The following is a 13,522-nucleotide window of genomic DNA, read 5'->3' as shown; positions in this document are numbered from 1 at the left end:
CATCATTTTGTACCATAGCTCGATCATCTCACGTTACGACTAGATAAACTTTTATTCGGCTGACAGCTTGATGTTTTCAGGATATCGTCTCCGGATTCAGCGGCCACGTGTCCTTTGATAGCTGCGGAAAAAGAAAGAACGTAACTGTCTTTGCCCACGAATATGTTGGAGGAAAGTCTAAGCAGGTAAAAACCTCTTTTGATTAATTCAAATTGTGTTCAACGCGGCAGGGGGAATTTACCGACATTTACAAGCGGCGCATTCATCAGGAAACATTTGATTCACACATTTCATTTTTGTCCGTAGCTGGGGACTTGGACCTTGGAAGGCACGACCGGTTTTCAACAAAAATTGCAGAGACCCACCGACATTCATCACCTGTCGGGACGGTATCTTCGAGTGTACGGTCGACTGGTAAGTTGGACATTTGTACCACCTGTACTATGTGACATTTCTGTTCACACACGACGTCGGTTGTCTCTACTAGACTAACTACGCCGGGAATAGGTAAAATATTTGCCAGGGTTTCATTTGAAGGCTCCGCGGGCGAAATGTGATCTTCACCATGGACTGACTCTATCTACTGGCTAATTATTCCCTTTTCTTCCGAATTCTACAATTCATACGCCCGTAGGAGGGCCTGGTGGAGGCTACGCCGTCGTCGCGACGTTTGTAAAAGTAATAAAAAATGGAAAGGTTAAACTGCTTCTCTTAACCAATACTTTGAACCGTATCATTTCCCTGATTAATTTCAATATAGCACAAATGATATCTACTCAACAGGTATTCTGTGCAGAGCTCAGTTCACCGCACTTGATACGATCCGTGATTTAGTGTTTTCGAACCAGGGTTGCTACACAGAATTTGGTGTCACGTGTTTCTAAATTGGACCGGTCACTGCTTATGTCGAATCTACCTTGCTCCACAGAATAAACCATTCTTCATGAAGAAAACAGCAGGCAAACGTGGTGAGGTTGGTTCCACTACGTACCACGGCTATCTCCTGGACCTGCTGGAGATGTTGGCTTCCCGCCTGAACTTCACCTGGGACATCACGGTTGGCAGTAGGGGCGATGGGTCCGTGAAGAAGATATTCGATTCGGGGAAGGTCAGTATACCTACAACATTCTTTGTGACTCTTACTGTTACAGTAGATTTGAATTACGGTTAATAGCATATTTCGGGGATATGCATAAAATTCTGAAAATCCAAACCATTTCCCATTCACTCCATTATGGATAAAATTGCATAATGGCATTAGCCATTTTTGCATACTCCTGCTATTTGCAAAAAATAATGCCAAAGGCAACTGGAAAAACCGGTTGAATATGTCCCCGTCTCAAAAAAGAGCAATTCTTAAACTTATTTTCAAGAAAGGAGACAGAAAAGATCTCGCCAACTGGAGACCCATTAGCCTCCTTAATACGGACTACAAGCTGTTGGCAGCTGCTCTGGCAAAGAGACTTCAGACAGCTCTCCCAACCATTATCTCTCACGATCAAACAGCGTATTTGAAATCAAGATTCATTGGACAGAATGTCCGTGTCTTGCATGATATCATATTTTTTTGCAACCATTATAATATTCCTGGAGCTATCCTTTGCCTCGACTTCCAAAAGGCGTTTGATACTATCAACTGGGACTTTATGTTTAAAACCCTTGAGAAATTTGGGTTCGGACCTAATTTTACCTCCTTGGTTAAAATGATGTACACTAACATAGAATGTAGTATATCCAACTTTGGCTGGAAGACAGCCTTTTTCCAGCTCCAGCGTGGCATCCGGCAGGGCTGCCCACTCTCCGCTCTCTTATTTAATCTAGTGGTAGAAATACTAGCTCTGAAAGTTCGACATACAGACCAGGTTAAAGGTATTAACGTTAATGTTTATGACACTGAATATGAATTAAAAATTAGTCAAGTAGCTGACGACACAACACTTTTCTTGTCAGACGACCAATCAATACGTATCGCCCTTCGCATTGTTGAGAATTTTAGCAAAGTTGCAGGACCCAAGCTAAATCCTGGAAAATGTGAAGCGTTATGGATTGGATCTTTTCATAACCGTAAGGATAAACCCTTCGGTATTTCATGGCCGGAAACACCCATTAAATCCCTTGGAATACATTTTAGTCTCTCGGAACAAGCTTGTGAAATCCTAAATTGGGAGAAACGGATAAATAAAATTGATAGTTTGTTTCAAAGATGGCAGAAACGCAATTTGACTCTATTTGGTAAATGTCATGTCATAAAAACTTTAGGTTTATCACAAGTTATCTACAACATGTCCATGATCCCAACTCCCGATTGGGCCCTTAAGAAAATTAAAAAATTAACCTTTTCATTCCTTTGGGACAAAAGGCCTGATAAGATTAAACGTAAAACCCTTTACTGCAGTTATACAGAAGGGGGAATTAAAATGATTGATATATATGCAAAATGTAAAAGTCTACAAACAGCATGGGTTAAGAGACTGATACAGACAGATCAAAACGACATACGACGATGGCAAGTAACATTTTATTGCAAAACTTGGGAAAAACTTCAACTTTTTCAGAGGTAACTTAAATGCTAAAAGAGATGCCCCACCCTTAATGAAACTCCCACCCTTTTATAGGGAAGTAGTCTTGGCCTGGCAGAAACTTGGAGGTGGGAAGGCAGATCCTGTTAAGATAAATAACGATAGATTCTGGTTAAACAAAAACTTCAAGATGAAAATATCCAAGGAAGATCATATGATCTGGATTAACTTAAGCAAGACGCCAATTGAAAAACTTAATAGTAGATATCTGTACTTTCTATATCTTTCCAAAATCCCAGCAACCCCTACTTCACAAATCTACTGGGACAGTTTATTTCCCAAGTTAAATTGGGAAAAGATATGGAAATCGCAAACCGCGATAAAAGACAATAAATTCAAAGAGTTTAATTTCAAATTATTTCACAAAATTCTGCCTTGTAAATTTCTACTACACCAATGGAATATAGTTAACACTCTCGGGAACATTTATAGCCCGAAATGCGACATTTGTAATCAGGATGAAACCTATGTACATATGTTTTTCGAGTGCACAAGGTTAAAAAACTACTGGGTTAACATTAAGAACTCACTCCTTAAAAATTGTATCAGTATACATGTAGCTGACGCTGCGTCAGTGATATTTGGGGAAAACTTACATGTTACCCTGGCAAAATATGCTATTTATATATCTTGGTTAAGACATAAGGATGACCTGCAGGCATTTCAAAAACACAATATATTTCACTTATACACAACGCTGACTAATTTTTGATGCACAATTACAAGAACGCATGTGTAACGTACTATAGAAAATTATCCAACAGCTTTACTTAAGTGCTGTCATGCTATTTATGATAATTCTCCAGAATGTTATCGACATGAATAGTAATGCTAGAACATGTATTAGTAATTAGCAGATGGCTTATAAAAATACAAATACATTTTTGTTGGACTTTAAAAAAGTTGGGACGGATTCATACATGTATGTATCATGAATGGAAAATAAAGTTCACTCTTGAAAAAAAAAAAAAAAAAAAAAAAGTCACGTTAAACTCTTATGGATTTTATGCAAATGTCACTCAAATGTAAGTCGTGTATGGATAGTTTGTATGGTAAGACAACACCATAGGAACTGTTGTTCTTTGTGTTTTGAAAAAGATGTTGCGACTCCATTGTCATTTGCTGTGATAGGATACAGAAAATAGAATTGCCAATCTTTCACTAAGTTTGCATTCTTTGCACTCAACATGTGTAAGTAAACTGATAATATGCTTATGAATTCAATATGTTTGCTCTGTAAGTAGGTCCCCTTGGCTGCTGTGGAAAGAATTCGTGTTTGTACGGGTGATTGTAGATTGGCTTCCCAATTCCTCAAACTATTGCATCACATAATCATTTACTTGTAGGCGGTTCCTTCATTCAGTCCTTGACCTCCTTCGCACACAGTATGACATGGCATTGTCGCCCTATTCCCTGCGCCCCGCTTACCATGGAAAAATCGAGTTTTCCATCCCACTCATCACACGAGGGTACTTCCTGACCATGAAGAAGCCAAACCGTCTGGACAAACAAGGCATCTTCCAGTTTATGGATCCATTTTCTGGAGAGGTGGATATCAAATGTTTTTTTTTCTAATCTATCACATGAACATCAATGAGTGTCAAATTCTTGCAGTTGATTACTGTTCGTAGACCAATGATTGGCCAGCATTTTATTTTGTCCATGATCACTCGGACCTATTACGGGGAACAGCGTCTAACAGTTTGTTGCAACATACCTTTTGGGATTCATGGTACTCGTCCCAATTCAAAGCCCCAATTCTAGTACCTTTGGATACAATAAGCAATTTGTCGACGACCCTTTTCCTCTTTAATTGTTATTTTTGTATTCTATGGCTTTGAAACTTACATCGGGAGGAAATGAAAATACCAATAGAGATTTTAAAAATGGGAGATGATTGATCTTCAGCCTTGTGCATGTCTTGCTTGAGTAAATATATGGTTGTACTAAATTCATCAGTTTTCAGATTCATGGTATCAACGTTTTGTTCCAAATCATAGATCGTTACATCTTCCATGTGTTAAATGCAGGTGTGGCTCTCCTTTGTGGCCGCCGCTGTGGGAGTGAGTCTTGCCTTGGCGGCAAACGGCCGTCTGAACCCGTACGAGTGGTCCAAAGCAGCCCGGCGGGGAGAGGTGTCGGAAGAGGAGGCAGACAACCTCAGCCTCGTCAACAGTCTCTGGTAAGCTGAGGACACTGAAAATCAGACATGTTAATTTAAAAAAAAACGTCTTATTGTGTCGATAGTTTCACATGAAGATGGTTCCTAGAACCTCACGAGTTCAGATGAAGATCGTGAAAACCTTGAGATGGTTATCACTTGAAAACTCGATAAAGGTATACCTTGATAGCATATGACATGTACAATGTGTGCCTTGATAACATATGATTGTTTTGTCCTCTACAGGTCGATTTATGGAGCGGCTGTGAGTCAGGGGCAGGAATTTCTACCCCGATCAGCTACCGGACGAGTGATAGCTGGAACTTGGTGGTTTTTCATATTGGTTATTATCGCGTCTTACACCGGTAAGCGTATGCCAAGATAATGAATACATAACGTGGAAATTTGTCTGTATTCGGTGTCAAATATTTCATAAAATTTTATTGTACTTCAGCTGACAACATGGTAAAAACAACAGAGTGCGTGTTAAGCATAGAATTTTTAGAAGAGTTGGGCGTGCACGTCAAGTTTCTCATAGTTTTATAACGTTGTTTTTGGACAGACAAGGACGACGTGGCAATGCACTCAAGTTTTTATAACTTATTTCACGTGCCACGTACAGAGAACAGTATACCCATTTCTACACCTGGGTTTCTCAAAGTTGTGGTTATGTCCTCGACTTACAAAACGTTGTATTTGTCCAGCCAACCTGGCAGCCTTCCTGTCCAAGACTTCAGCAGACCGGAGCATCAGGAGCCTGGCTGATCTGGCCGGACAGACGGACGTGCCGTACGGGACGTACAAGGGATACACCATCGTCAAGTTCTTGAAGAAGTCTCAGGAGGAGCCTTTCAAGACCATTGGTCGATATCTGGACAAGAATTCAGGTAAAGTCACCTACAAAAGTATGCTTACAAAACTGTGAAATTGTTTTTTTTCAAACAACAACAGATCTTATCAAGCAAAATCATCAATAAGTTTGAAATTTGACACAGAGATATGGTCAAATGACCATAGCAATCATGGCAATGGCTTCTTTGGGAGTGTCATTGGATTCTTGAATATTCTCTGTTTCTTCGTGACAGCACTGAACGAATATGCCGCCAGGCCATCGCATCACATATATGGGATAACAATTCAGTCTACAGTCGAACCACAGGGCTCTATGCACATCTGTTCTGCGCAGCGTTCTCTAATATCTCGTTTAATCTCGTTTATTTCCTAAGGTAATGCGTTCCCCTGAATCCGTGAGACTTCCCCATTGTTACAAATGTGGTTGTAACTCCTGATTATGTGAGTGTCTCGTGGTGAAACATGGCTACAGATATCAGAAAGGGCTTGCTTCTCGCACGAACCCCAAAACATGATATAACAGTAGAGTTTAATGGAGACACAATGATTCATAGTAAGGCATGACATGATTTTGGTGTCCAGAGTGATACATTTATGGTTCCATCGTGTCCTTCACAGATGAAGTCCTCCTGGAAAGTGGTCGTCAGTCATTTGAGCGCGCTGCTAAGGGCGACTACATCTTCATCTCCCCCACAACTTACGAGTACGAGATCCTCAACGAGAGGTGTGACATGGTCATCCTCACTGACGACTACTTCTTCAAGTATCAGTCCGCACTTCCGTTTCCGGTCGGATCACCCTACCGGATGGAGATCAACCTGGCCCTGATGAACATGACAGAGAACGGGCAGATGGACTTACTTAATAACCGGTAAGTTGTTGAACATGATACCTATACAAAGTGAACTACAAGGCTGCTGCACGCTACAGGACAATATGCTTTTCAAATTTGCAAAGAAAGTGGTCAGTTTTCCTACCATCGTAAAATGGTATAATGGCCAAACGTCTACAAAGGAAAACCAACAGATGGGCTGCTCGACAGAGATCCTTTTGGTTCAAAGCTGTCCTGACATTAAGCTGCGGGTTGAGAGAGAGGTAAATTATCTTTATTGTGTTTACAACAAACAAACAAGCAAACAAGCAAGCACAAGATTCCTAGGTCAGCCTCTTTTCTAGATTAGTGTATCCAGGGGGCGCAAGGTACAAGTAAGAAGACATACATAAACCGTGTGCGTCGGACAACGAAACTACTATAGAATTATGTTTATCTATTTCGTCCTTTCCCAGATGGTTTAACAAGAAGAAGTACAAATGTTACACTGGCTCAACAGAGAGTGATGGTGTCTTGGACTTGGAGAATCTGAATGGGATTTTCTACTATCTCATGCTTGGAACGGGTGTCGCCATGTTGGCGTCCTGTCTGGAATGGTTACATTTCAGATGCAAGAAAAGCGGCTCTAGGAACGACGGGCCCAGCGAACCTGCCAGTTAAAGTCGTGTTATTGGGATAGGGTCATCGGAACAGGGAACATTATTTGCATGCAAATGGAAAAGGAAAGACAGCACTGACAAAAATGTAGCACCAATGAAGTAGTCAATCACAGTGACGTCACAATCAATTTCTTTAATCTTTAAAACATCTGGGTACCCCCTACTGAAATTCGTTGAAGGGGGGGGCTAAAAAATATAGAACATAATAACAGGAAATATTGGTACATACATTACATAGCAGAAACTGAGAATGAATAGAAATGATACAGATATGAATAAAAATGAAATCGTAAGAAGGATAGATAATACATGATACATGATACGAATAATCAAATAGAAGCATTTATGCAAACACTTAATCATGAAATCAGAATCGTAATTCAAAATCAAGTCCAGTACCTTTCCACGGTCAGATATCGTTAGAGGTCGGAGGTGTGTTTCTCATAGCTGTCTTATGGATGTTTATGACGTCATGGACCTCACCAATGACACTAATATCTTCTGATCATGGGAGATTTACGCTATCAAACTCTCTGCCATGTCAACATATAGACACTTCCCATTGTCAATATGACCCTTCAAAAATGTGGCAAGGATTATTTCTTATCTAAGGCATGTTGCATGTGGAATCGTCGCCAAGTACATTAGAGAGGTGTACTTACATAGCATTCGGATTTAGACAAACATAAGCATGTCTGATGTTGTGGAATCTCAGAACAGTTTGCTGTCTCATATAGCTAACTTAAGAAACTGTAACGCTTCGTGTTAAAAAGTGCAGACCATGTTGTATTTAAAGGCCACCAGGCCATTGAACAACACTGAATAAACTACACTGATTGTGGTCAATAATGGTAGCCTCCGAGTCATTTTTGTTTCAGAGGAGGATTTTGAAGCCATATACTGAGTGACATAGCCTATACTAAGCTAAAATTAAGCCTTGACATTGGTTTCTCAATGATATCAATGGAACTCAAAGCCCCAGTGCATCAGGACTTGCTATATTTGGGGGATACAAATGTCTGTGGCGCTTAAAACATATCAAACCTACTAGATGACTGTGTCTTTACCGAGATAACCTACAGTAAAACTCAATGTGGGATTGACTACAAATTACAAACACTGTAACGTCATGCTGCTGATGCTACTACTGAAAAAAAGCATACGCGGTTTGCTGATGAACAAAGTCCTACGATCAAGTTCTGGATGCAAAAGAGCATTCATTAAAACATTCTTTCACTGTATTTTTGTTTGAGAAAATCGGATAGTTGCTGATTAGAAATTTCTGGTAATGTTAAGACATGAAATGACGTTTTAAAGGCATTGAAAACTCAAATGATGACCTTACAGCAGCTTTCTCCAGCTGCCTTTGCGATGGTTGATTACACGATGAGCTTTTTACTGTTTTTACCATATAATCATATTCCTACAGTGTACAATTACATGTTCTGCTCTATAAGGCTCTACATATTTATAGTGGCCGCTCCATATGGACATGCACACTGTCCAGACTAGACAGCTGAAATCAGGGGAAGCCAGACTGATGCACAACGCAGAAGAAAAGCGGATCCGCAGAAAAGAACTTCGCAACAGAACCGAGTCAGCTTACAGATGTGATTTATGTGGCAGAGACTGCCATTCTCGTATAGGGCTGTTTAGCCATAGTCGATGCTGTAGGGCTGCTGTGAATTAAGATTTTACCATGGTCAATACTGACCGACGGAGGCCATATGTATATACTTAAACCTTGTAGGCTTCCTTTGTTTTCAACCCATCCGACGATACATACAGAGCAGTATTCTTTGTTGCCTGATAAATAATGCACATAGGCCAGTCCCCACTCCAACTTAATGCGGTCTATGGTTGCTCAATAGAAGGCTATTCATAATGGATTGGAGCTAATAGCCGCTAAAGTAAACGGTAATCGGATCTCAAATTAGGTGAATTGCAGATTGCGGAGCAGCACCACATATAAAGACATCGTAATGCCCTGCATGTGCTTACCGTACAGTCCATATACCAGTACTTGTTTCAAGTTTCGTGCTCAACAAATTCTTAGTGTTCGTGATAAAATAGAATTACCCCTCTTTCTAACACAAGATGAGGAAGCCTTGCAGAGTAAGTTTAATATCTATCGGTTGAAAACACGACTGTGAGTCTCTATGGACTTGTGTCAGTGAGTACAAAGTCTTTGAGTTTCACTATGTCACATACCAGCACACAAGGATCCAGGGAAACCAGGACTTTGAAACGGTGTTGGCTATCCTACTTATGTTTTACATACGGTACGATGTTCACTGAAGATTAAAGATTACCGAGGGAGCTATGTACAGATATAACCTAGTCCAGAAGCAAGTAAACAATCCGTTGACGTTGTGGCAGTGTTGACAGCCACTCGAAGAGAGTATGGCAAGTCTACATGGATTTTGTTGTTGAGTTCTGTTGTAGCCAGGCTTCAGTACGTGTGTGACAAATGAACCATTTCGGGAACCCGACTAATTAGGGTAAATAGCGAAGATTAAGTAAAGATGACGCAGGCGCAACCAGTATCAGCGCTACACATCTCACATGTGAGGACTAATGGAGAAGCATCACTGTCATCAGACAAATCTGTCTTCCCAATACCCCCACGTTTTTCGTGTTCGGTGCCAGCAACTATACAGCGTGGAACTCCTGTAATAGTGGATACCGGACCGCACCCGACTGTTTCAGTTGCCGGTAAGCTTTTGTTCTATTACCGTAGCTTTAACGCCGTCGTAACGCCGTTCCGTTTCCTCTTCTAAGATAGCGGGGGAATCTGTGATAGCTGACCTACAATGCAGTTGGAATGGAGGACTATCGATACAGAGTGATTTAGAGATGCACGAGACGTTATGGCTGAGTAGGCTTGATAACATTTAAGCCATAAGGAATCTTTCAGTCCCTCAAGGATCTTTTGAAGCCGGTTCAAGGACATATATGGGACCCTTTATCTAAGAGGGATGACTTGACGTGGTTATGTTACCAGTTTAAGACTTTGTATGATATGATAATTAGAGTTGCGGGAGTGTGTCACGCGAGGACAACGATATGCCTTATAAGCTGTACATGATGGCGAAGTTGCCTTAGCACCAAAGCATTACGCAACTATTTCATTTTTACCTCCGTGAAAATAAAATGGAGCACTGTCTGTCAGCTCATCTGTCTGTATGTCTTTTTATGTGTTTCCGAATCGAGTTTTGGTCAGCATAACTTTAAGAAGCTCTGGACGGATTGTGATGATATTTGATATTTGAGCAGGTCTTGGGAAGACGAAGCTCAATGTTGATTTTAGGCCTCTGGCTTTCCTTGGTGCGGCTGCAGAATATGCGGTTTTTGTATCTTTTGTCCCGGACATGCTACGGTCTTTATTTTTGGTAGCAGATAGCTTTGGACGTCAGGATAAAGTTGTGTAGGTATAGGCTTGCCCCCCCCCCTAGGATCTTGTTCTGGAAATGCAAGGGCGTTTTTGTTAACATCTTTCAAAGGAAGTAACTGAAGAAATATCGTATTTTAGTGATTTTGGAAATGGTGGTACCTTACTTAGACACATATGTACAGATGTACAATAAAACACAAATCATGAAATAATACTATTAGTAACTTTATGTTGTAGTTATTTGCATTAATTAATAATGAAATGTTAATTTGAAATTCTGCCAAATGCTAGGACCTTCCCACATTACAATGTATGCAATTTTGGCAGAGAAGAACATCACTTGATATAGATTATGCTAATTACAGCCTTATTTACATAATCAACGAGGCGTGAAGTACCCACAGAACATCTGGTATGGAAACAACACCAGGTAAAGGCTAAAGCTAAAGCAACATTTCCGTGCGGAATGGCCGGCGCTAGACTTCATTTTGATGGGAAAGGTGCTCAGATTTTACCGGCGTCTTATGAGGCATTTGCCTTAGAAATCAAGAGCCTTATATCCAATATTGCCTTCAATAAGTGTATTCCCTGCAGTGTGGTCTGCGTAAAAAAGTTTGATATTCTATCCACATTTGAAGCAAATAGCTTCGTCCAACTGTGCTGCTTTGTAACAGGAGTGACACTTGCACATAAAACAGGCAAACAAGCCAGTAACACGTTTAGTAAAATCGATGTCTCTCATAACTTGATTTCTATGATAACAGAAGACGAAGAAGCAGCCGAATTGAATTGGTAAGGGCCTGCGGTTAGATGTAGTACTCTGACAGAAAATCCCTTTTGTTGGACTGTCGCCAACGCGGACGTCCTTGAATAATCTCCGTCCTCGATGAAAAGCCAAAACGAAAACGAAGAAGTCTTCCGTATGTTTAAGAACATACATGGAGTGTCCTATAGGTCAAACTATCTGACATATGTAAATTATAACACAGTCATGCTAGTGACCTGCCCCTTTTCAAAAATAATGAATCAGGCAAGAATTATTGCCAAATTGTGCTGCATGCGGGTTTGGCGACCCTCCATGATCCAACATCCACTGAATACAAAGTTGATGTAATGAAATAGCTGCTGCATTATTTCATAAACAGCCACAGAAACCAACCTTCTATTCTAAAACGCCATCTTTAAACTTATTCCGGCCAACCCACTTGTAAAGTCACCCCCTGAGCCATTTGCAAGTTGTAAGGTCTGCAATTTATATACCCACTACGTTTTGTGTTCTATTTCAATCTGTACTATGACATCATTGCTTTCTTGAGTATCGGCCTTTCCAAACACTCGGGTGTATATTGCGCAAGACTCCTGTTCAGGCTTCCTGCAATATGTAATCTTGATCCATTCTGCTCTCCGCATGTTGTGTTGTAAGGTTCAATTTTCATCTTCATTGTGTAAATGTCCATATCTTGAATGCTGGCACGACCTTCGCTGGGTATACAAACGTATTTTGCTCCGAGTGTATTTGGAAACGCGTGTGTAAGCACAGCCTAAGATGTTATGGATATAACCAAGATACCATGGAGAGTCCTGAATGTGTGTGTGTGTGTGTGTGTGTGTGTGTGTGTGTGTGTGTGTGTGTGTGTGTGTGTGTGTGTGTGTGTGTTCATATTTCCTGATATTTTGGCTAGGAAAAACTTGAGAATGTCTGAGTGGATTGCGATGATATATAGTATACATGAAGGTTTTGGAAAGACGAAGGTTAAGGTCGATTATGGGACTTCTCGCGGCCTTCCCTGGTCGTCGGACGACTGATCAAATAATCACAAGTGACGCTGCTCGACCATATTGCTTGTGGGATCTTTGTTCGTTCAAACTATATATTTTGTTTAAGCGTAAAGACTCTCAGTCCGTTTCACTCTCCGCTTGCCAATTCAATAATTCTGTTTGCGATATTATACGACTCGGGGTTTTTTTCCCTTGTCAATGCACACTCCATGTTTCGATCTTTGCAAAGAGATTCAGACATCTTCAATGCCACTTGCAAATTCGATGACATTGTTTGGATAAAACATTACAGTAATCTAATTACATTTTCATTTATGAAGGTTCTATGTTCAGGTAAACAATGTATACGTATAAAGACAATCCAAACTCTACAACTTGATAAAATTCGGAGATTCACTTCCGGATAGTAAATCTCCCAAATTTATCAATTTGTAGAGTCTGAATTGTCTTTATGTAACTACATTTTCCTTTGCAGGACGGAGTCACTGCTCACATACCAACCATCTACAGTTATATCCCCAACACACCACCTGCACAGTAATCTCCACCAACGACGTGAGTTTGAAATCCACCTGCAGCAGTTACGCATGTACCAGGTGCAGTGATGAGGGCGTGCCTTTCCAACAGAAGCCTCTTGGGAGTGACGTACCTGCTCCTTTTCATCTGTTGCCATGGCAACGCGAGGGATATCCATGTGGGTGAGTCCGAGTTGTGTAACCTATGACGCGGGGTACACAAGAGTGAAGACTTTCCTTCTCTTTGACTGAATGCTAAATAGTACATAGAGTGTATGAAGGATGTGTGTTCACTTGATGACTTGGCAGTAGTCCTTATTACTCTTCTACATTTTGGAAATGCTGCACCATGTAGTGTCTTAGTATATCTATATCCTAGTAAATTGTAAAGCGAATAACGTTCTACGGAAATGTGTTAACGTAACTTTTTCCAGTTCAGTACAAGCTGCGCTTTCATTGTAACACAGCTAGAACATTAAAACTGAATTTCGACCATTTTTCAAAGATAGCACTGCACAAAACAGTATCTTTAAGCATACCATAAAGCACACGAAAAGGCTACATGTTTGGAAGAAGAACAGCACACGCGCATGTTTTAAGATGTGCTTAAAGATATGACTTTGTGCAGTGCTTTCTTTGAAACATGGTCGAAATTCAGTTTCCATGTTCTGTGTTACAATGGAAGCAAAGCTTCTACTGAACTCGCAAAATACTACGTTAATGCATTTGCTTTAAACGTTATTTCGTGCAG

General features: G+C 40.5%; 1 protein-coding gene across 1 annotated transcript; it reads left to right on the top strand.

Moving 5' to 3' along the window:
* The first annotated feature begins 314 nt into the window (after window positions 1-314).
* LOC136445429 (glutamate receptor 2-like) lies at window positions 315-7,932 on the top strand. Its single transcript, XM_066443440.1, has 8 exons — window positions 315-414; window positions 929-1,108; window positions 3,966-4,127; window positions 4,610-4,761; window positions 4,987-5,105; window positions 5,445-5,627; window positions 6,211-6,463; window positions 6,880-7,932. Exons 2-8 carry the CDS (start codon window positions 944-946, stop codon window positions 7,082-7,084), a joined length of 1,239 nt encoding a protein of 412 aa, XP_066299537.1. The 5' UTR covers window positions 315-414; window positions 929-943; the 3' UTR covers window positions 7,085-7,932.
* The last annotated feature ends 5,590 nt before the right edge of the window (window positions 7,933-13,522 follow it).

This window comes from Branchiostoma lanceolatum, chromosome 11 (assembly GCF_035083965.1).
Source record: "Branchiostoma lanceolatum isolate klBraLanc5 chromosome 11, klBraLanc5.hap2, whole genome shotgun sequence".
In the NCBI taxonomy this organism is placed as follows: Eukaryota; Metazoa; Chordata; class Leptocardii; order Amphioxiformes; family Branchiostomatidae; genus Branchiostoma; species Branchiostoma lanceolatum.
Note: the sequence above shows the minus strand (reverse complement) of the source record. Positions and strands in the feature narration are given on the sequence as shown.